General features: G+C 37.9%; 1 protein-coding gene across 2 annotated transcripts; it reads left to right on the top strand.

Moving 5' to 3' along the window:
- Window positions 1-176: 176 nt before the first annotated feature.
- Window positions 177-20,513, top strand: Meioc (meiosis specific with coiled-coil domain). 2 transcript variants are annotated; one of them, XM_021178151.3, is made up of 8 exons: window positions 177-954; window positions 1,545-1,694; window positions 6,321-6,478; window positions 10,195-10,299; window positions 12,070-13,942; window positions 14,753-14,887; window positions 18,203-18,383; window positions 18,791-20,513. In XM_021178151.3, the coding sequence occupies exons 1-8, from the start codon at window positions 949-951 to the stop codon at window positions 19,018-19,020; spliced, it is 2,838 nt and encodes a 945-aa protein (XP_021033810.1). In that variant the 5' UTR covers window positions 177-948; the 3' UTR covers window positions 19,021-20,513. The 2 variants fall into 2 exon arrangements, with proteins under 2 accessions (XP_021033810.1, XP_021033809.1); XM_021178150.2 differs by having other exon boundaries at window positions 177-1,014.
- Window positions 20,514-22,833: the final 2,320 nt, after the last annotated feature.

Raw genomic sequence — 22,833 nt, 5'->3', positions numbered from 1 at the left:
AGACCCTAATCAGACTGTCATCATCTCGTAAGGTTGCCGGAATAGCTAGAAAACAGCAAACAGAAAACAACAACAAAAAACTCAAAACAAAACAAACAAATTCAGGGTGAAGTTTCCTTGAAAAGTCATATTCATATTTAATAGTCAAAACATCTTCACCCTAAAGGAAACCTGGTTCCAGGACAGAGGACAGCTCTCGCCATTTAAGCTCTACAAGGGTTTCGTTTCTTTGCCCTCTGAAAAAGGCTACAACAGTCTCTTGGGCTGGCGGCTCTGTGGAGTTCTGGGAACTAGGGGCGGAGAACAAGACCCAAAATGAAGAAGATGTTGGCCTCGGGTGGTCTCGGGTGGCCTCGGGTGGCCTCGGGTGGCCTCGGGTGCCGGGCAGAGGGCTTTCGGGTCATCGGCCTGTTGCTGTGCGATTTCTCTAATCTTCCAACCACCGCTACCAAGCCAGTAGGCGCGCGTGCCTCTCATCAGCCAATCAGCGGGCCTGTGCTCGTCCGTTCTGGCCAATCCCGAGCGAGCTTCCTTTGAGCGGGAAACATCTTCAGCCGTGGCCTGAGAGCAAGCCTAGGGCGAAGTCGGCTAACTGCTCCTTCTTAGCCTTGTCTCTGGGGGGCAACAGACCCTGGAGGCGGTCGCCCATTGGCTGGACCGCGGGCCAATGAGGGGTGCGAGATGAGGGGCCTCCTGGGCGTGGGCGTGGGCGTGGGCGGGGCGCCGGCGGCCGGTGCCTAGTCGCGAGGCGCGGGGAGCAATGTAACGGCCTCTTCTCCGTCGCACCGTCTCGGCTCGGCCCCCCACCCACAGACCGGCTCCTGGCAGCGCCGACGGCGGCTGCGGCAGCGGTGGGGTGCGGGCTGAGGGAGCTGGGCCTCGACGTCCTCCCTCATCCCCGTACCCCGGGAGCTGTTAACTAGCTCAGGAGGAGCTGGGGGGGCCCCCATGGAGGTGAGCGGCGGAGACACCTGCCGGCCCCGTCACCCCCAAGGCCTGAGGGAGGGAGCTGAGGTAACTGGCGGGGGTCAGGGGGGACTTCGAGGATGGCGGCCCCCGGGAGAGACGCTGAGGAGCAGGCGCGTCCCTCTGCGCGCTTCTTCTTTAAGGAGGCCGGGTGGTGGCGGGGTGGCGGGCGGCGACACGGGAGATTACGGGTCGCGGGTGGGGGAGCCCCAACATGTCGTCGGGCCGAGTCGCGAGTGGGGAAGGGTTGCGAAGTCGCGAGTCTGGGCGAGGGTTGACCTCCCTGAGGCCTTCAGAGCGGAGGCGCCACCTCGGCCAGCCTGTCGAGGCGCAATGGCGCCGAGGCGTCTGTCAGGGCCGTCGAGGGCCGCCGCCGCCGCCGCCGCCGCCGCGCGCTTCTCAGAGCTGAGGCGCAGTGACGGGGTGGGGAGGAGGGCTTGAAGAGGAAACGAGGGACCGCGGTGGGGGTGGGGCCCGAGTTAGTGTCCCCCTAAGGATCTGCAGTTAGACGGCCCCGGCTGCGGCCCCAGCTGCGCGGCGCTCCGTGACGACCCGGCGTTTCACCCGTTTCCGAGCAGCCGAAGGTGGCGGCGGCCGCGGCGGCGTTCCGTGGAAGCGCGAATCGGTGCTGGAACCTCAGCGTCGACACCAGCAATAGATTATCCGACGTCTTCAACAGCATGATGCTGACCGGCTCGGCGCCCTTCTATGATTGCTACAAGTCGCAGGTCCATTACCAAATTCAAGACTTTGCTTGTCCTCCCCCCCCCCAGCCCTCCCCCCCAATCCTCTCCCCACCCCGCTCCCTTTGTAGTCTCCCGCCACCAAACGCAAACCCAGGACCTTCAGCTCCAGTCCCATACATGTTGAAAAAACTCCAGTCAGAATTAGAAGCTGGGGGAAACGGGCTCCTCTTTTTATTATTATTATCTAGTTCTATATAGACACCACAATTTTTTAAATTATATATATATGAAATTTCATATATATATATACATATATACATATATATATATATGTATATATATATGTATATATATATTATGGTGGAGGGGGCACGGAGACGTGGCATGATAACAGATGGAGGTTGGAGAACTTTTCAGTTCTCAGCGTCCACCACGTGGGTCCTAGGGTTTGAACTCAGGTCCTCAGGATCAGCAGCAAGCACCCTGCCGCCCAACTGACTGGTCCAGAGGAGAATATTTTAGAGTTTGCACAATACACACTTGGTTTTGAACATGGGGAATTTTTTTTTAATTTAAAAAAGAAATTTAAGCCAGGCAGTGTTGGTGCACACCTGTAATTCCAGCACTCGGGAGGCAGAGGCAGGCAGATCTCTTGAGGTCGAGGCCAGCCTGGTCTACAAAGCAAGTTCCAGGACAGCCAGGGCTACACAGAGAAACCCTGTCTCGAGAAAACGAAGATAATTTTTTTTTTTTTTGTATATGTATGGTAGTTTTGCCGGCGTTGCAAGCTGCCATTGATTGTTGATCCTTCAGAAGAGCAGCCAGTGCTCTTAACCGATGTGCAACCTCTCCAGCCTTCCAAGAAAAGATTTTTCATTGGCTCATTCCCTTTCTGTCCTTAGTATATAACATGTCAGTAATGTAAAAATTAATTTAGCAAGTAAGAAAGTTATTTAGCAAGACTAAATAATATTGTTTTATTTTAAGCATGTATTGTAATGCTTTTTAGTTTTTAATTTCAAACATACTTGAAAATTTAAAGGTAAATTTTTTTTATACCTTGAATTTTCTTTTTTTTTTTTTCCTTTTTTTTTGATTTTTCGAGACAGGGTTTCTCTGTGTAGCCCTGGCAGTCCTGGAACTCACTCTGTAGACCAGGCTGGCCTCGAACTCAGAAATCCGCCTGCCTCTGCCTCCCAAGTGCTGGGATTAAAGGCGTGCGCCACCACTGCCCGGCTTTAATTTTCTTTACAGTGTCTTTAATTACACGCTGTTTACCTCACTAAAACTTTGGTTTGGGGTTTTGTTTTGTTTATTTGTTCTGGCTTCTCAAAGCACAGTTTTATTTCTCTGGTGTTGCCCTAACTCTCCTGGAATTGACTCTGTAGACCAGGGTGGCCTCCAACTCAGAGATCTGCCTGCCTCCTTAAGTGCTGGGATTAAAGGCATGCGCCTCCAGGCCTGGCAAGACAAAATTTTTATAAATCAGGCATAGAATAAAGTTTTTAAGAGTGTGTATGAGTGTTTTACCTGCATGCTTTATGTACACCATGTGCTTCCCTGTAAAGGACAAATGAGGCAGTATTTCTAGAACTGCAGTTACAGATTGTTGAAAGCCGTCATTTGGATGCTGAGAGTTGAACCTGGGTATTCTCCCAAGAGTAGCAAGTACTCTTACCTGCTCAGCTATCTCTCTTGCCCCCTGCAAATTCTGTTAGAAATTTTTTTAAGCAGGTCATCAATACTGATACATTTCTACTTATAACAACTCATAGGAATAATAACTTAATATATCTACTGTACAGATTGAGAAATTGAAGTTTGATTTATGCCGTATACAGAATCCAAATCTACCTTTCTTTCTTTCTTTCTTTCTTTCTTTCTTTCTTTCTTTCTTTCTTTCTTTCTTTCTTTCTTTCTTTCTTTCTTTCTTTCTTTCTTTCCAGTATCATTAAAGCCACGCTGGCCTTTAACTGAACATGATGATGAACTTTTGATCTTCCTGCTTTTACCTCTGTAGACTTGAGATTACAGGTGTCGCCACCACCAGGTTAAGGAATGCTAGGTTTGAACTCAGAGTTTTGTATATGCTAAACAAGTGCTCTGACAACTGAGGTATATTCCCAATTCCTGAAATCCAGCTCTTTCACTCCCTAGACCAGACTCCTTCGCTATTGCCTATAGTGTCTTTCTCCTAAAATTTACTTGGAACTAATTCCATTTAATTATTTTATGTATATAAAGTATATAGGCAGTATAATTAACATTTACCCAAATATTTATATATTACCAAACTTTTATAAATATTTTATCAGGAAGCTATCCATGTATTTCTTACCATATTACTTTAGTTGATTGTTTTTATCAAAAAGTACTTGGCCAGGGGGCATATAGCTAAGTTGGTAGAATGCTTGCCTCACATGCACAAAGCTCTGAGTATGATCCTAGCATTGCATAAACTTGGTATGGTGGTACCAACTTAGAGTCCTAGTGCTGGGAAGGTAAAGGGAGAATGATCTGAAATTCAAAGTCATCTTTAGTTTTGGTTTTTGGTTTTTTTGGGTTTTTTGTTTTGTTTTGTTTTGGGTTTTTTTTTTTTTTTTTTTTTTTTTTTTTTTTTTTTTTTTTTTTGGTATTTTTGAGACAGGGTTTCTCTGTATATCCCTGGCTGTCCTGGAACTAACTTTGTAGACCAGGCTAGCCTTGAACTCAGAAATTTGCCTGCCTCTGCCTCCCAAGTGCTGGGATTAAAGGTGCGCGCCGCCACTGCCACCACCACCCGGCTCCATCTTTAGTTTTTGAGAAAGGATCTTATACTGACCAAGCTGGTCTTGAACTTGTCATATACCTGAGGCTAACCTTGAACTAATTCTCCTGCCTCTATCTTGTAAGTGCTGCGATTGCAGATGAGTGCTGTCACACCTGATTCCTTGTGTTTCCTTCTAATTGTATAAATAGCTTTAAATTCTCCAAAGAGATGACAATATTTATCTTTTTGTATTTTTCAATATCTCTTAGAAACACAAAGTAGTCTCAAAATTTTAAAATTTGTGAAAAAGGTCCTTGTTTAGGAGTAAGATTTTGAGTTTTAGCTTAATTTTGTCATGTATTTGCTGAGTAATCTGTAACATTGTTTTTTTTGTTTTGTTTTGTTTTATTTTTTATGATAATAGTCAAGTGTTCTGCCACTGAGCAATATTTTCAGACTCAGTTTCTTTGTTTTTTAGAATAGAAAAGCCAAATGATGTTCTGCCTGAAATCCCAGTGTTTGGGAATTTGAGGCAAGAGGATTGCTGTGAGTTCAAGGCCAGCTTGGGGCTATAAAATGAATTCCAAACCAGCCTGAAATACAGAGCAAGACCCTGTCTCAACAACAACAAAGAGATAATACTCATTTCCTAAGTTGACTAAATAAAATAATATATGTAGATTTTCTATGAAAATGAAAGAGTTTTACATAGTTTTATGTTTTTCATTGAATAAATTTTATAAAGCTGGGCATGCACTTCTAAAATCGTAGCATTTGAAAGAGCGACAGGGAGTTAAGAAATTTTAGACCATTCCTGGTAAGTTCAAGGCCAGCCTGGTCTACATGAGCTCCTGTATAGAGAGAATATCTTTTGTCTGTATGGATATGACATCTGTCAATAATAAATTTAATGGCCTATGGCTTAGGCAGGAAATAGGAAGTGGGACATCCAGGAGGCAGGCAGAATTCTGGGACAGAGCCAGGCATGAGAGATTCACTCAGAAAGATGTGACAAAATGTACACATAGTACCTAAGCACAGGTAACCAGTCATGTGGCAGAATGTGGATCAGAATAAGTGGGTTATAATTAAGTTATAATCTTGTTACAAAAGAGCCTAGCTATATATGGCCAAGGTATATGTAAATATGTTTTGAGTATGAGTCTTATTTCTGGGAGCATAAGGCAGGAAGGAAGAACCAGACCAAACTTCTACAAACCTGTCTAGGAAAAAAAAAAGTAAATTTTGTGTAAAATTTACTTAAAATAATACCACCAGAATCCACACAAAGTCTTCTGTGTTTCAGATATTAAAACTACAGCAATTACAGGTATCATTAAGTTTTTGCAAAGAGAGACCTAAGGGAATGATGTCTACTTCTTTTTTTTTTTGTTAAAGATTTATTTATTTATTTATTTATTTTTAAGCTTTATTTATTGATTATATGTAAGTACACTGTAGCTGTCTTCAGACACTCCAGAAGAGGGAGCCAGATCTCGTTACGGATGGTTGTGAGCCACCATGTGGTTGCTGGGATTTGAACTCTGGACCTTCGGAAGAGCAGTCGGGTGCTCTTACCCACTGAGCCATCTCACCAGCCCTTGATATATCTTTAGTTTAACAAAATCTCTAAATCTGATCAATAACATTTTGTACATAAAATTTATTGCAACAAAATCATGTTCATTTGTTAATATATTGTCGTAGTTGCTTCAGCATTAGTGCTGGAACAGAGCTGAGGAATTGCAGCCTATTTGTAATACCCCACAGATGTTTGTATTCCAGCTTTTGACAGAGTTCTTGAGTAGCTATCCCAACTTCTAACACCTGCATTATTATGTTTTCTTACTATTTTGCTAGTACTCTGTAATAAATGAAAATTCGATCTCTAATGTGGAAATATTTCTTTAAATTTTTAGAATGAAGACAATGTAGACCTAAGGCAGACCTGCACTCCACTCTCCTCATCAACAGAGTATGCAAGTTCTATAGACTCCTCACTCTTCTATGCACCATGGTCTACTTACGGAGACGATATTAAACAACCTCCCAGTTCTCAGATCAGTGTAAAGAACAGGTAAGTTTTCTCAGGTTCAATGAGTTTTTAAAGTTTGGTTTCACAGCTATCAAAGTATATTAGATTTTTATCTCTTCTATTTTAATATTGTGACATTATAATTTTATGTTAATGTTTTAAGAAAGCACAAATTATTAGGCAGTTATTTATAATTTTTGGTTAACGTTTTTAGATGTAAGTTGGCTTCATATTTGTTACCTTTCTGCCTTATCTCTTGAGTGCTGGATCTGCAGTAGTACACAAGTCTCAACTTCGTTTTAAAATGTTTTTAGATTATTTTATGTGCACAGGTGTTTTACTTGCATGTATGACTCTGTACAACATGTGCATGCCTTTTGCTTGTGGAGGTCAGACAGATTTTGAATCCCCTGAAACTGCACTTGGGTGCTGGTAACTGAACCTGCATCCTCTACAAGAGCAAGAAGTTTTCTTAAGCACTGAATCAGTTCTTGTGTCCCAAATCTCAGGTGTCTTAAGTTCTTTCTTTTTTTTAAAACTCTATTTATTTTTGTGTATGTGACTACACTGTAGTTGTCTTCAGACACACCAGAAGAGGGCATCAGATCCATTACAGATGGTTGTGAGCCACCATGTGGTTGCTGGGAATTGAACTCAGAACCTCTGTGAGAGCAGTCAGTGCTCTTAACTGTTGAGTCATCTCTCCAGCCCAAGTTCTTCTTTCTAAAGATAACATTTTAAAATTTCATAAATTGTGTGTGTGAGTCTGTTTGTGTCTCTCTGTGTGCCTGTGTTAAGGACAACTTGAGGAAGCTGGTTCTCTTCTTCTAATATGTTAATGTCTCAGGGATGGAGCTCACATCATTAGGCTTGGTGGTAAGCGCTTATAACCTGCTGAGGCATCAACTTATCAACTCTAAACATAATTAAATTTAAAATGTTTAGATCTAGGGAGCTGAAGAGATAGCTCAGTGGTTAAGAGCACTGCCTGCTTTTCCAGAAGTCCTGAGTTCAATTTCCAGCAATATCTATGATGAGATCTGAAGTCCTCTTCTGGGGTGCAGTCATACATACAGAGATAGCATTCATGCAGAAATAAAATTAAAATCTATAGATCTATTTTTATCCAACTTTAAGTTTTCACTAATTTTTCTTATACAGAAAACAAGGTTTTATGCAATTTGAAATATTTTAAAGTATTTTCTACCCTGCAAACAATAAGAGCTTACTGCATGTCAAATATTCTCTTACATAGGGAAAATAGAATTAATATAGTAAATATTATTCTTGTCTTTATAGTCATATAGTAAAGAGGATTATGACAATAATAACATACCAAGGACTGCAAGTGAGGATTTAAAAGAGAACGGGGCTGGTATGGGTTCAAGGACAGCCTGGTATTCATATGTATGTGTATAAATAAAACATTACAGAAAGCTGTTAGGAAGAGAAGCTTACTCAGAGTGATGTTTACATTTAATTACATATAAGGGAACTATTAATGGAGGCTTGGTGTATGTTTAATAAGGAAACATATTTGTTGAGTCCTACTAATAAAAACACTGAAAATTAAAAATTATGGGTAATTAAGTATTAGACTATATAATACACAATTCTCCAAAAATAACTGAAGTTGACAGATGCTATTGAAAAAAATTTAGTCTGGTCACACTCCTTCAATGCCAGCATTCTAGAGGCAGAGATAGGCAGATCTCTATGAATTAAGGTCAGCCTGGTCTACATTGTTCCAGGACAGCTAGAGTTATATATAGTAAGTCCCTGGCTCAAAAAAAGGAAAGCAGAAAAAATTCAAACTTTACAGAAATATGTATTAAAGAGAAGTAAAACTTTACTTTGACCACTCTGGCTCTTCTCCCAAAATGATAATTATTAGTGGCTTGGCAAATATTAGATTGAAAACTTTCTAGATTTTATATACAAAGAAAATTTCATATTGAATCTTTAATGAACTAACACTATATAGTGGAAAGATATTAGACTTGATGGTGTAGTTTGTTCAATGTATAGTTTGGTAAGTCACATACCCTTGTAAAGTACAATTTTAATATTTATTATGATTATACATTCAACAGATAACTAAATGGCTACTAATATTTACCTTTCTCAATTATTTATTTCTAAAATATTCCAACAATCTGAAGTTTTGGAAAGAAAATAAGAAAAAATGATTTCTTTTGTTGTTTCGGACAGGTTACCTAAACTGGCTTCAAACAACTCAGTTTTAGAGTTTGTTTGATTGATTTTTGCTTTTTGAGATAGGGTCTGGTCTCAACATAATTCTGACTGTCATGGAATTTACTATGTAAACCAGGCTGACCTTGAACTCTGAGATCCATCTATTTCTGTCTTCTGTCTCTCAAGGGCTGGGATTAAAGGAATGTACCACCAAGCCTGGCTAATTTTCTGTTGTTGTTGGTTGGTTGGTTGGTTTTGTTTGTTTGTTTTGTTTGTTTGTTTGTTTGTTTTCTCCTCGTGAAGGCCCTGATTGTCCTAGAGCTCATTCTGTAGTCCAGGCTGGCCTCAAACTCACAGAGATCTGACTGCCTCTGTCTGCTGAGCCTGGCCTTGTTTTTTTTCTCTTTTAAAGACAGGATTGCATTGTGTAGCCCTGGTTAGGCTCAAATTTACAGTAATTTTCATACCTCAACCTTTTGGTTTTTTGAGACAGGGTTTCTCTGTGTAGCCCTGGCTGTCCTGGAACTCACTCTGTAGATCAGGCTGGCCTCGAACTCAGAAATTCGCCTGTCTCTGCCTCCCAAGTGCTGGGATTAAAGGCGTGCACCACCACACCCAGCCGTATTAGATCCTATTAATTTCTGTGTAGCATTTCAGAGATATGAAACTCCAGCTTAATCACTGCTTTGCAATGATATAGGGATAGCCAATAAACTACTATATTTAATGAACAACTGTAAAATTACCATGCTGTCTATGATGTCCATATCCCATTTCATCATTTTATCCAATATTTAATACATTTAATACAAGGGCCTAAAAGCAACAGCAGTTTCATGGTTTTGTGGTTGTTTTATTTTTGCTTTGCTTTCTTTTCTTACTTCCTTCCTGTTTTTTGTTTTTATTTTTGTTTGGTGTTTGTTTGTTTGTTTTTGTGGCAGTCTGACTCTGTAGCCTTGGCTGGCCTGAAAGTTGCTGAATAGACCACGCTAACCTCAAAGTCATGGATATTTGCCTGCTCTGCCTCCTGAGTGCTAGTACTAAAAGAGTGTACTACCATGACTCTAGCTTCATTTGGTTTTCAAATAACAAATGAAAAACATTGAACAGATTTAGAATGATGCATAAATGTACTGGACATGCTTTCAGGAGTGGTACCAAGCATTTCTGTGACATTGTTGGCCAGAAATTTATATCTTGGTCACTTTAAATCAATAGCATACATTATAGAGAAATAAGAGGTAAGCATATTTTGTAAACTAGGTATAGGATTTGAAATGAGAAATATTTATATAATAGATAATATACTAAATTAGAAAATGTTCTTGTCTTTCCTTTGTTTGAAATGATGTATAGTATTGATGTATCTTACAGAAAAGATGATAAAGGGGGTGGGAATGTAGCTTAGTGTTAGAGCACTTATCTAGTGTGCATGAGGTCCTGGATTTGATCTTTAGCACCACAAAGGAAAAAGGAATAAAAACAAAAAAGAATGGAATATGGAGGGAGAAATTGATATATTTTAATAAATAAGATAGTTCATATATGATATTCATTTTTAGGATTCAGACCGAAAGAAATGACTATGGCAGTGAAACAGACTTATATGGACTCGTGTCTAACATTTTGGAAGAACAGGATAAGTCACAGCCATATTTTGCTGAAGGGTTAGTATATAAGCTTTATGGTGTTTTATAGCTCTTTTAATTGACATATACTAGGTTACCTTGTTTTTTTTATATTTATATTTAACAATGGATCACAGGCTAATAGGTTACCTTGTTTTTTAATATTTATATTTAAAAATGGATCACAAGCTAATAGGTATTTTCAAATATTTGTTTCTAGGAGCCTTGATTTTGCTAAAGTACTTGCTAGACACTTGAACATTCAGTATAATGTTTTACTTGCTTAAGAACTTTGATTTGAAAAAATTCTTGCATAAATCATAGTTATTTCCCTTAAATTCATGAGCCTGAAGTTTGGCTTAAGGAACATAAGTTATAAGAGGCTTTAAACTTAGACCTCGAAGGATAAAACTCATTGCAGGAATACATATGGATTTTATTCATGTGGTAGAGGTTTTAAAATATTTTAATTGTTTTATTTGGGTGTGGGAGCCATATTATCCAAGTGTCCTATTAATAAGAAAATATGCCATACATGTGTAACCAGTTAAAATACTTGAGTTTCAAAAATATTTTAAGCAAAACACATCTTTTTTCATTAAAAATTTTGGTCAACAGACTTTTGAATTATATAATAATCTATTCAAAGGAAAAACTATTTGCTTAGTATAAACAATTCATGTAAGACCCTAAAGTTACTCACCTGTGGTGAAGATAGTAAAATTAAAATGCATATAGTCATGCATTGCTTAATGATGGGGACAGGTTCCAACAAATGCATCATTACACTATTTTAGTGTCGAGAACATAGTACTTACCCAAAGCTAAGGGTATAGGCCAATCATTCAGTGTGACTCCTTGATGTAGTCAAAAAGACACAGTAGCCATAAAGTGCTCCAAGTGGGTACACATGTCTATAATCTCAGTTTCACTGAGGTAGTACAATCCAGAGTTGGAGTACATCCTTGGCTACCTAGAGGGTTTGAAGTTTTGAGGTTGACTTTGACTTATACCAAGACCCTGTCTATAAATATACCAACAAAAGACAGAGAGAAATGAGAGACAGTGTAACCTTAAGAATATACAAGGTTGCTGCTGGTGTAATGACCATTTTACAATTTATTTAAAAATAAATAAACAGGCAATAAAAATATACAGGGACTGGAAAGATGGCTCAGTGGTTAAGAGTATTTGCTATTCTTTAAAGAATCCAAGCTCATTTTTGAGTATCCATGTAAGATGGCTCACAACCTTTTGTATCTCCAGCTCCAGCATATATAATGCTTTTGGTCCCTGAGGGAACTGGACATACACGCACATACCCACATACAGACACATATACATAGACATAATTAATAATAATGAAAATAAATCTAAAAACTTTAAATATACTACAGTAAATGTATAACCTTGTAAGTCATTATCATCACCTAATATTATATATTACACATAGCTGTGTCCTGTACTATTAAAGGATTGGCAGTACAGTAATAATGTTTATATAAATACCACAAACATAAGTAATGCTTTGTGCTATGCCACTATGGCAAAGGGAATTTTCCAATTCCACTGGTAATCTTAAAACACCATCATATATATGTGGTCACCTTTATTTGGCACACAACTCTTACAGCAGATGGCACATTTTATATAATTGACTTGTTTGGAAACAGTTTATAAATAAGGGTTGGGAAAGACTTGAGAATGGTGAAGTGGGGCAAGAGATTTTCTTTTTATTCTTTCCTAATGTTTCCAGAGAAAATAGTCTCTAAGACTTAAATTGTAATTAAATATGTTTACTTGTTCTAGGACCTGCTCCTCCAATTTAAAGTCAGTTTGGCCAATGAACACAAGCAGATTTGTAGATCACCATGACCTCTTAACAGAAACCAAAAGGCCAATAGATACATCTATCTCTCAGCAAGCGTTTTATAGTGGTGAATCTGTGTCAGCAGTGGAAAAGCAATACTTGCATAATAGTACTCTCACACCACAGCAAAAAATAGATGAACTTTATCATGGATATACTGGTTTAGACCTTGAAGAACAATGGTTGTACCTTTCAAGAAGTGATCATTCTAACTGTTACAATATTCAGACAAATGATACAGTTAAGGCAACTTTCCAAGAATATCCATTTGTCAAAAACTGCTTTACACCACAGACTGGCCTGTCTGATATCATGAAAGAATCAGGAATTGATACTTATGCCTATGGAAGAGAGAAAATATGTACTAAAGGTCTTGAAACACCATTACAGCATAAAAGGGCAGAGATATTTCTTTCCCAATTTAATAGATATAATGAAAATGCAGATTATTGTAGATATCCAGAATATGCTCATCCTAATAAGGCAAAGCTTAACAAATGTTCAAATTTTAGTGTCCAAGATGGTAAAAAGTTAGCCAATGGCACACCTGAGACACCAACTGTGGAAGCAGATGCCTATACGAAGTTATTTCAAGTTAAACCAGCAAATCAGAAAAAAATGGAGGAGACAATACCTGACCAGCAGAATTTTGCATTTCCAAAAACAACACCACATCTGACAGAAAAACAGTTTGCAAAGGAAGCAGCATTCACTGCTGATTTTGGCTTAAAATCAGAATATGGACTAAAGCCTCACACAGCTTGTCCAACTAATAATGATTTTGCTAATGTCTCTGAAAAGCAACAGTTTGCTAAGCCTGACCCCCTAAACTCTGAATATTTTAAATCAGTGAATTTATTCTCAAATTCAGCAACATCTTCAGGAGGTATCAGTTTAAACAGACCAACTTGGATGAATGTTCAAACAAAAAATAACCTTCCTATTCCTTATCGAAATCAAGGTAACTTGATGAAATTGAATAGTCATTTAAGTGCAGCTTCAAAAGGTTCTAACCACTCTTCAGATTTTCCCCAACTTTCATCTACAAATTTAACCTCAAATAGCAACTTATTTCAGAAGTATTGCCAAGAAAACCCTTCAGCATTTTCTAGTTTTGATTTTAGTTACAATGGTGCAGAAAGAATTCAATCTGTGAATCACATGGAAGGACTAACAAAAACTGGAGAAGACAATCTCTTTGAATCGGTTACAGAGAAAAAAATAAAGCAGCCAAATGGATTTTGTGATAGCTATTCAGCTTCACAGTATGGGATAATAGAAAATGTAAACAAACATAATTTTCAAGCCAAGCCCCAGAGTGGGCATTATGATCCTGAGGACATTCCAAAGCATTTTGATGGCTTACCTCAAAATACATATCAAGATCTGTTAGAGTCACAGGGTCATTTTAATAGCCACAGACAAGGAAGTGGAGACAACAATATTAATAGCCGTGTGAATCGCACACAGGCCTCATGCTTTTCTAATAATTATATGATGGGAGATTTACGACATAATCAGGGTTTTCAACAACTTGGTTCAAATGGGTTTCCCCTAAGATCTACCCACCCATTTGGCCACTCAGTTGTTCCACTGTTGGATTCCTATGATTTGTTTTCTTATGATGACTTAAGCCATTTATATCCTTATTTTAATGACATGATGTATGGTGATAATTCCTTTTCTGGTTTTGTGCCAACTTTTGGATTTCAAAGACCAATTAAAACCCGTAGTGGACCAGCTAGTGAGCTTCATATTCGTCTAGAAGAGTGCTATGAACAATGGCGAGCATTGGAAAAGGAGAGAAAAAAGGTAACACAGAATTATCCATTTAGAAGTAACAGTGTGTTCCGTCCATTTATCTTTGTTTACTTTGCTTGGTTTAAGAGTACTTTTTTTGGTTTTTCAAGACAGGACTTCTCTGAATAGCTCTGGCTGTCATGATACTCTGTAGACCAGGCTGACCTTGAACTCAGAGATCCTCCTGCCTCTGCCTCCTGAGTGCTGGAGTTAAAGGTGCGAGCCTCCATTGCCCAGCCTAAGAATATTTCTAGCTGGATTTTTCTGTAAATACTGTACAGTATTTAATTCAATGCTATAAAGGACTTAAGTAGGTTACTTAAAGATTGAAAGATTAGAGTTTTGAATCAATTGTTATTTTCTCTTTTAAAAGTTCCTATGAAAGCCGGGCATTGGTGGCACACACCTTTGATCCCAGCACTAGGGAGGCAGAGGCAGGCATATTTCTGAGTTTGAGGCCAGCCTGGTCTACAGAGTGAGTTCCAGGACAGCCAGGGCTACACAGAGAAACCCTGTCTCAAAAAAAACTAGGAAAAAAAATTTCTATGAGTTAGATTTTCTTCCTTACTGGTTTACAGAAGTTTTTCTTAAGTATTAAATTGTTGGAGAGTTTTAAAGTAAATATAATAAGTATTAGAAAAATTATGGTACTGTGGTTGTCATTTTCCTTTTTTCAGTTTTTCACTTTCTAAGTTAGCTATAAATATGGTTTATATTGGTTGCCTTTTGACACCAAGTAAATTCTATTTCTTAGAGTTGTAAAAAATATTCACAGGTGAATCATGTTTTTAAAATTTAGTCTCTAAAAATTATATTTCACAGACTGAATTAGCCCTTGCCAAGAATTATCCAGGAAAAAAAGTATCCAGTACTAATAATACTCCAATTCCAAGACTGACTTCCAACCCATCTAGAGTTGATCGGTTAATTGTGGATGAACTTCGAGAACAAGCCAGAGTAAGCTGTTAAAACATCCAATATGGACTTTTAAAAGTTACTTGATATAAAATTTAAAGAATTTCAGTAAGTTAGAGTGGTAAAGGATTTTAATATCATATTTACAGCCAGGTGTGATGGCATATGTATGAAATGCCAGCATTTGATCAAGATTAAGGCCAGCCTCGGCTATATTAGTGAGTTTGAGAATAGTCTTTGGCTCAAAACAAACAAAAAATATAGTAAAATCACTTACATATAGCTGAAAAAAATCTTTTGTGTGTATGTGCACATAGAGGCCACAGGTGGACAGTAGGGTCTTCCTCAATTGCTTTTTGCCTTAGTTTTTTAGGCAGGGTTTTACGGAACCTGGAGATCACTGATTTATCTAGGCTAACTTTCTAGCTGCCTTAGGTACCCTCTTATCTCCACTTCCTCAGCCCCGGGATTACAGTGGACATCACTGTGTTTGGCTCATTTTTGAACATGGGTGCTGAGGATCTGAACTCGGGTTCTCATGCTTGCTCAGCTAGCCCGTTACTGAACCACCTCCCAACACAGCTCAAATAAATTTATGTTTGGTTCTTTTAACTATTCTGAATATTGGGGAAAGACAAAAATAGTTCCATAGTCATTTAATAAGTAATTTGAGTGGGCTAGAGATTGTTATCAATCACTGGTAGACTTACCTTTAACATGTATGAAGCCTTGAGTTACATCCACAGCATCATAGCATAATATTTTTAGTAATTTTTAATATGTATGAAGCCTTGAGTTACATTCCCAGCATCATAGCATAATATTTTTAGTAATTTAAAGAATTTCTCTTCAAATACACATTGGCAAAGGAACCCCCTATAGAAAGAATGCTTTTAAAACCAACATTTTACAATGCTTTAAAAGGCATGAAAGATGGCTCAGTGGGTAAAGGTGCTGAATGCCAAGGCTAACAACCTAAGTTTGATTCCTAGGAGCCACATGGTGGGTGGAAGGAGAGAATCAACTCCTGTACATTATCCTCTGATTATAAAATAGTTCTTTTTAAAACTGTAAAATAAAAATAAAAACCAAAAGTGATGGCATTTTGATAGTACTCTTCACCATACTTTGGCTCTTAACCTCCCATTACTTTCTCTTGTTCCCTCTGTTGTATATACATTTAATCTGGATGTTGTATATACATTTACATCTGGATTCCACATGATAAAAAACATTAGCTATGTGTCTTTCTATGTGCACATACACACAAAAGATTTTTTCAGCTATATGTAAGTGATTTTACTATATTTTTTGTTTGTTTTGAGCCTAAGACTATCCTCAAACTCACTAATATAGCCGAGGCTGGCCTTAATCTTGATCAAATGCTGGCATTTCATACATATGCCATCACACCTGGCTGTAAATATGATATTAAAATCCATTACCCTCTTGGCCCTCCCCTATTGAGAAATATAATTTTTACCTCACTGGAGTTTTGCATATGTTTTTTATTGTTATTGTTCATCTGCTTAGCCCTCAAGGATCTGACTGGTGTACAAAGGAAGGAAAATATTCAACACTTGGAACAGACTTGTTAATAATTAGTTCCCAGTGCTAATTATTTATCTTACTTGATAGTCACATGTCAGTTAATTAAAAAGTTCTTTAATTTACATTGGTTAGATCTTGAAACATGTTGAGAATATTAAATATAACTCCCCATACGAATTTAATATAATGACATTTTAGCTTTTCGTGTGCATGGGAGTGTGGTGTATGTGTGTGTGCGTATTTTACATCTGTGGGCACACACATGAGGGTGTACATGTATGTGTGTGCAGATGCCTGTAGAGGCCAGAGGTTGGTATTATTTTCCTTATTTACTCTCCAATGTATATATTGAGGCAGGATCTCTCACTTGAACCCACAACTCACCAGTTTGGCTAGTGTAGCTAGCCAGTTAGCTCGAGGGATCCTGTCTCTACCTCTGGAGCATTGGGATTACAAGGAAGACTACCAAGATTACATGAGTGTTGGGAATCTGAACTCTGGTATTTGCACTTGTGTGGCACACACTTTATCCAGTAATCCATCTCCCCAGCCCTGGTATCCTCTTAAAAGTTCATTAACAAAAATATTGGGAACTTTCCTGGGACTGGAAATAATGTAGCTCAGTTGATAGAATGCTTGTCTAGCACACACAAAGCCCTACTGCCATATATACCAGGTATGGTGGTGTACACCTGTAATCCCAGCACTAAAATCACTGCTGATTTTTATTAGCAGTTTTGGCATTTATAATAATTTATATCATTTCAATGTAAATTTAAATCTTTATTGTCTGCATTATAGATTCCTTAAAACTAACAGGTGTGGCTCAGAGGTTGAGTGCTTACTGTTCCTCCAAAGAACATGAGTTTGGTTCTCAATACCCACAGTGGGCTGCAGAACTGCCTATGACTAAGCTTCAGAGCCTCTCATACCCTCTTCAGGTCTTTTCAGGCATGCACACACACACACACAGACAAGACACACAATCACACATACATACGCACGCACACACACAAAATCTCTTAGGAAAAAAAAATCTTTTAGTTTGGTCTATTTCTGATCGCCAAAAAGAAAATATTGGAGACCCAGAAAGAAGACTTGTTGAGGTCAGGATTAATCAAAAATAGTTCATGTCTTTTTTTTTTTTTAAAGATTTATTTATTTTATGCTTATGAATACACTGTCACTGTCTTCAGACACACCAGAAGAGGGCATCAGATCCCATTACAGATGGTTGTGGGCTACCTTGTGGTTGCTGGGAATTGAACTCAGAACCTCTGGAAGAGCAGTAAGTGCTCTTAACTGCTGCTCTCCAGCAACCCCCACCACTCAACATCTTTTTGAGTCAGGGTCTCACAATGAAGCTTTGGCTGGTCTGGAAATTGCTATGTGGACCAGGCCTCGAACTCATAGAGATCCCCGTCTTTTTCTCCCAGGTTCTGGGATTAAGGAGTGATCCTTAATCCTGCCCCGCTGATTTTAGCTGAAACCCTTCTTTAGGTGATCTTTACTAACAGCATTCTGCTTATGGGCTATTGACAAAAACCCAATACCAGATCTTAGCACTGTCAATGATTTAAATGTGTTTGAATATTAGATCTTTTCATTATTATTCTCAGTAGTCAACTATAACTTTTAGAATTAGCATACACAAACAAATATATAAAGACCTTGAAGTTTTCTTTCCACTACCATAGTCTTAGGACATAGTAAGCATCCATTTATTTATTGAATGATTATTGTTGTTCTCTATTATGCTTCATTAAAGACTTGTTTGCCTTATCAAAATTTAAATGTTTCCCTCAGGTTGTGACTTTACTGGGCAAAATGGAACGTCTTCGAAGCTCTCCCCTTCATGCTAATATCTCTACTGCTCTTGATAGACACTTGGAGTCAATTCACATTGTACAGTCACGTAGAAAGGATGAAATTGTTAATGCTTCAAATCGGCAAAGACAAGGAGTGCCTAGGTGCCAAGATGACAGAGGTACAAACATTAATTCAAACTCTTTTGATTCAGTAGTGTAATAATTTGAATATTAATAAAATCAGATTCTGGAATTAAAAGATTGAATTTCTAAAATTAACACTTATCTGAACAAATTAGAAATGATCACCACATTATTTATTCTCAAAGTATATTGTTAATTTATGCATTTAATTATATATATGTAGTCTTTTTTTTAAAACCAAATCATAGTTATTGCTATACAAATCAAAGATAAAGTAACAATACTTTAACTATTTAAAAAGAAAAACAAAGTATTTCATTATCTTAGCTATCACCATTTTTGTAAAAATCATGTTTGATCATTTGGTAGCAACAGCACTGAGCTTCTTAAATGTAAGGAGTATTTAAGCGAATAATAATAAGTAATCCTATTTATTTTACAGATGTGTTTGCCCTTGCTACAGCAATTAAAGAGATGTGTGTAGCTACTCGAAAAGCACGCACTACCCTATGGTGTGCACTGCAGATGACCTTGCCCAAAACAGCAAGTACAGCGGGCCAAGCTGACATGGAAAAGGCTTTCCAAGATCTAGTAAACTGTGAAGAGAAAGTCCATGAAAGCATAAATAGTAGCAATTCAATGAACCAGAGAGGTGAAACAAGTAAACATTAAGGAAATGCCAGCAGAAGGAAGAGTTTAAAAGCTGTTAAGTAAATGTATCAAGATGTGCTAAAATTTTTAATGAACTTGTCAAACTTTCAGTCCATTAATTTTCTTTCAGATTTAAAGTTAATACTTTAATGAAGTCTAACTTCTATTTAAAAATCTGCTTGGAATGAATCAGATACAGTTTAAAGGGAACTCAAAGGTAAAGTTGATTATTCTAGGAGTTCTGAGTAGTCAAAGATAGCAAGTTTGTTTTATAAAATATCCCCTTACAGCTAAAAATTGCTTAAATCCATTCTTCAGTGCAGGTAAATGCAAATGTGAAATTCTTCTAGGAGATAAGTTTCATTTAGTTCTGCCTTAGTAAGTATAATTCCAAATAATGAGTCTAAGTGACTGTAACCCAATTATGGCTACAGTTTAGTAACCAAGACAAGTTTTTGATTGTGATTTAAAAGTATTTTCCTTACAAAACTGGATAATACCTAGGAAACAAAGGAAAACAGGGATAATAAACCCAATATTCATGTAAAAATTTAATATTTAAAATACTACCATATTTATAAATTTGAAATCTTGGTGCCTAAGTCTATGGAGGGAAATGCATCTGATTCTCCTAAATTAGTGATGAAAGTGCCAGTGTGAAACCATGCGAGTTACTGAATATAAAACCTGTTCAAATCATTAGTGTATATTCCTTAAATTTTAATTATACTATCAATTATTAAATATTTCCAATTTTAAGGTATTTAAATTGAATCAAAATAAAACATTCCTTTATCTGGATCTTATAGACTTGATGCCTAGTAACTAAAATAATGACTCTTGTTTTAATACCCTTAGTTTGCTGTCTTTAATGAGGGTATCACGAAGTTCTAAAATGTATTTTTAGGTTAATCTTTCACTAGTTTAGTTTCTCAATTAGTTAGTGTATATTTTGTGTAGTTATGTTCATTTGTTTGCTTCTGTATTTTTTTAAAAGAGCACTTGAAAGCTTGGCTTTTTCTGTTTTCATCACTTAGTATCTTTGTATTAGAACCTGAATAATTCATTAATATGAAATGTTGGTATTATGTGACTCAGAAGATCTCGGGTTTTAAAGTTTCTAGCATGAGTTAAACTAAAATATAATGTACTGATGAAATTTAATTGAAATATCCTTGACTAGAAACACTGATGTTTTTGATGTTAGTGTTTTTTTCTTAGCTTTAGAAATCCTGGTATTAAAAAGAGTGTAATCACACCACATAAATTTTCTTTAGATGATGTGCAGAAGAAACTGATTGGGAATGCAGGAGTAACTGTAGGGAGAAACATTTTGATCACTGATAAGCTTTAGAACTATCAAATGAATTACACTGAGGGTAGTCAAATAAAATAGACCACCCCACCACAGTCACTGCATGGAAAGTGGTTAAGTTTGACATAAAACATGTTGAATGTTATGAAAACAAATATTGTACTGAATTTAGTCTCTCAGGAAAAAATAAATTACTTTGTTGGAAATGTTTAGTTTCATTTTTTACATTTGTGTTAATTTTTAACATTGTATTTATGTCTGAAAACCACATGAAATTCATTTAGCTAAGAGCCTTCCTGATTTAAATTTCATTATTAATACATAAGAATATTGACAGATGATTGTGATTCAGATAAACTTAGATCCCACCTGACCTTCTTTCAAAATGATACTTTCCATTGCTGAATAAAAACTCTGGGGAGACCTTTACAGGACAGTGGTCACAGTGAAATACCATCAGTTAAGAAAAAAACAAACTCTGGCCTGGGGATGTAGCTCAACTGGGTGAATGCTTCGAGTATGGAGGAGACCCTGGGTTGCTCCTGGGCATGGTATAAAATAGTGTGGTGTCTGTAAACCCAGCATTAGAGGGGGAAAGGGCAGGAGGACCAGAAAAATCTTTGAGGCTAGCCAGTAATACAGGATGAGACAGATTTAACACTTGGGAAACTTGGGAGGTGGAGGCAGGAGGATCAGAAGTTAAAGGTCAGCTGGGGCTATTCTGTTACAAATAAGATCTTTGAAATTTTGCTTTATTGGCTTTTTCCATAGTGGTTCTCAACCTGTGGGTCACAGCCCCTTCAGCAACCTTCTATCTTAAAAAATATCTACATTACAATTCATAACAGTAGCAAAGTACAGTTATGAAGTAAAAATCAAAATAACTTTATGGCTGGGGTTCACCAGAGCATGAGGAACTAACTGTTTTAAAGGGCCACAGCATTAGGAAGCCTGAGAACTACTGGTATAGACGGTTCTTTTCCCTAGCTGTCCTGTAACTGGTTATGTGGACCTCAGGCTGGCAGTGGTTTTTCTTAGTTCTTAAAATGTGTGTATACATGCACACACATAAACTACAGTGGGTGTTGGGGTCAGAGGATAACTTTGTTTCTCCTGACAGCATGTGGGTTCTGGAGGTCAAACTCCAATAGCTGAATCCTTTTACACACCCAGCCAACCTAGCCTACGTTTTCATTTTGGTTGTTTTTCCTTAAAAGAGTAATGTATATGTCTCCATGTTAGTAAGCACATATAAACACAGAATAAAAGAAGTGTTTTCTAAATTAGGTGGAAAGAGATTCAAGGAAGACACCCAACATCTCCCCCTTGCTTCCATACAGCATGTGCACATTCACACAAACATGTAGACACCAGACACAAATTTATATGGAGGCATCATTCTACCAGTACCCTTTCCATTTGGATAAAATAGTTACAATAAAGTTTTGGAGGAATTACTACTGTGATTAAAATCCCATTTGAGGGGCTGGAGAGATGGCTCAGCACTTAGGAGTAGCCACTGGCTACTCTTCAGAGAGTTTGGTTCCAGGCTGATTCCCAGAACCCACACGGTGGCTCATGTCACCTGTACCTCCAGTCCCAGGGATCCATGCCCTCTTCAGGCTTCCAATAGCACTGCATAGACATGCAGACAAAATACCCATACACATAAAAATAAAATTTTAATTTTTAGCTATGCATGGAAGTGCATGCAAAAAAACAAAACAAAAAAACCCCAAAGGAAAAAAAATTCAATTTTTAGATTTAAAAGTAAGTATATGAATATTTTACTAACATTCATCTGTGCACCATGTGCATGGCTGTGCCCAAACAGGACAGAAGAGGGGGTCGGATACCCTAGGACTGGAGTTACAATTGTGAGCCACACTGTGTGTGCTGGGAACCAAACCTCTGGGGCCACATGCTGAGCATCTCTCCACTACTTTAAACAATTTAAAAAATCCCATTTGGCCAAAATTCAATCTAAAAGGCACAATTTTAAACCAGCCCTCGCACATTTCTGGTTTAAAAAATTAATTAGCATCTGTTAAGTGGATAACTTTACCAAAACCTAATGAGCCGATTGTTTTTTTATTTAAGCATTACTTGGGTGTACACTATAACATAGAGTCCCAGAAAAAAGAATTGACTATTAGCTGGGTATGGTGACACATGCCTATAATCCCAGTGGTTAGGAGGCAGGCGCAGGAAGATCAGAAATTCAAGGGAAGCCTAGGTGACAAAGCTAGCTGGAGGCAGCCTGGGCTATGCAAGATCCTGTCTCAAAAAAGAAAAGAAACAAAAACAAACTGGCAAATCGAAACAAGGACCCTTAAGGAAAGGATATATATAATCTTGACTCCTTCAGAAGCCAAAATGAAGGTGAGAATCCAAGTCCTAAAGTAAGGATTACTAAGACATGTCATATGTTTCTCTGCAGAGCTCACAGCCATTACAAAATAAAGGACTAAAACCACTAGTCCCTCCAAAAACTTCAAAGTCAACTTACTCATGTTCCA

This window comes from Mus caroli, unplaced genomic scaffold (assembly GCF_978045245.1).
Source record: "Mus caroli unplaced genomic scaffold, Mus_caroli_1 scaffold_13, whole genome shotgun sequence".
Taxonomy (NCBI): domain Eukaryota; kingdom Metazoa; phylum Chordata; class Mammalia; order Rodentia; family Muridae; genus Mus; species Mus caroli.
The sequence above is the reverse complement of the archived record's forward strand: the minus strand, read 5'-3'. Positions and strand labels throughout refer to the sequence as shown.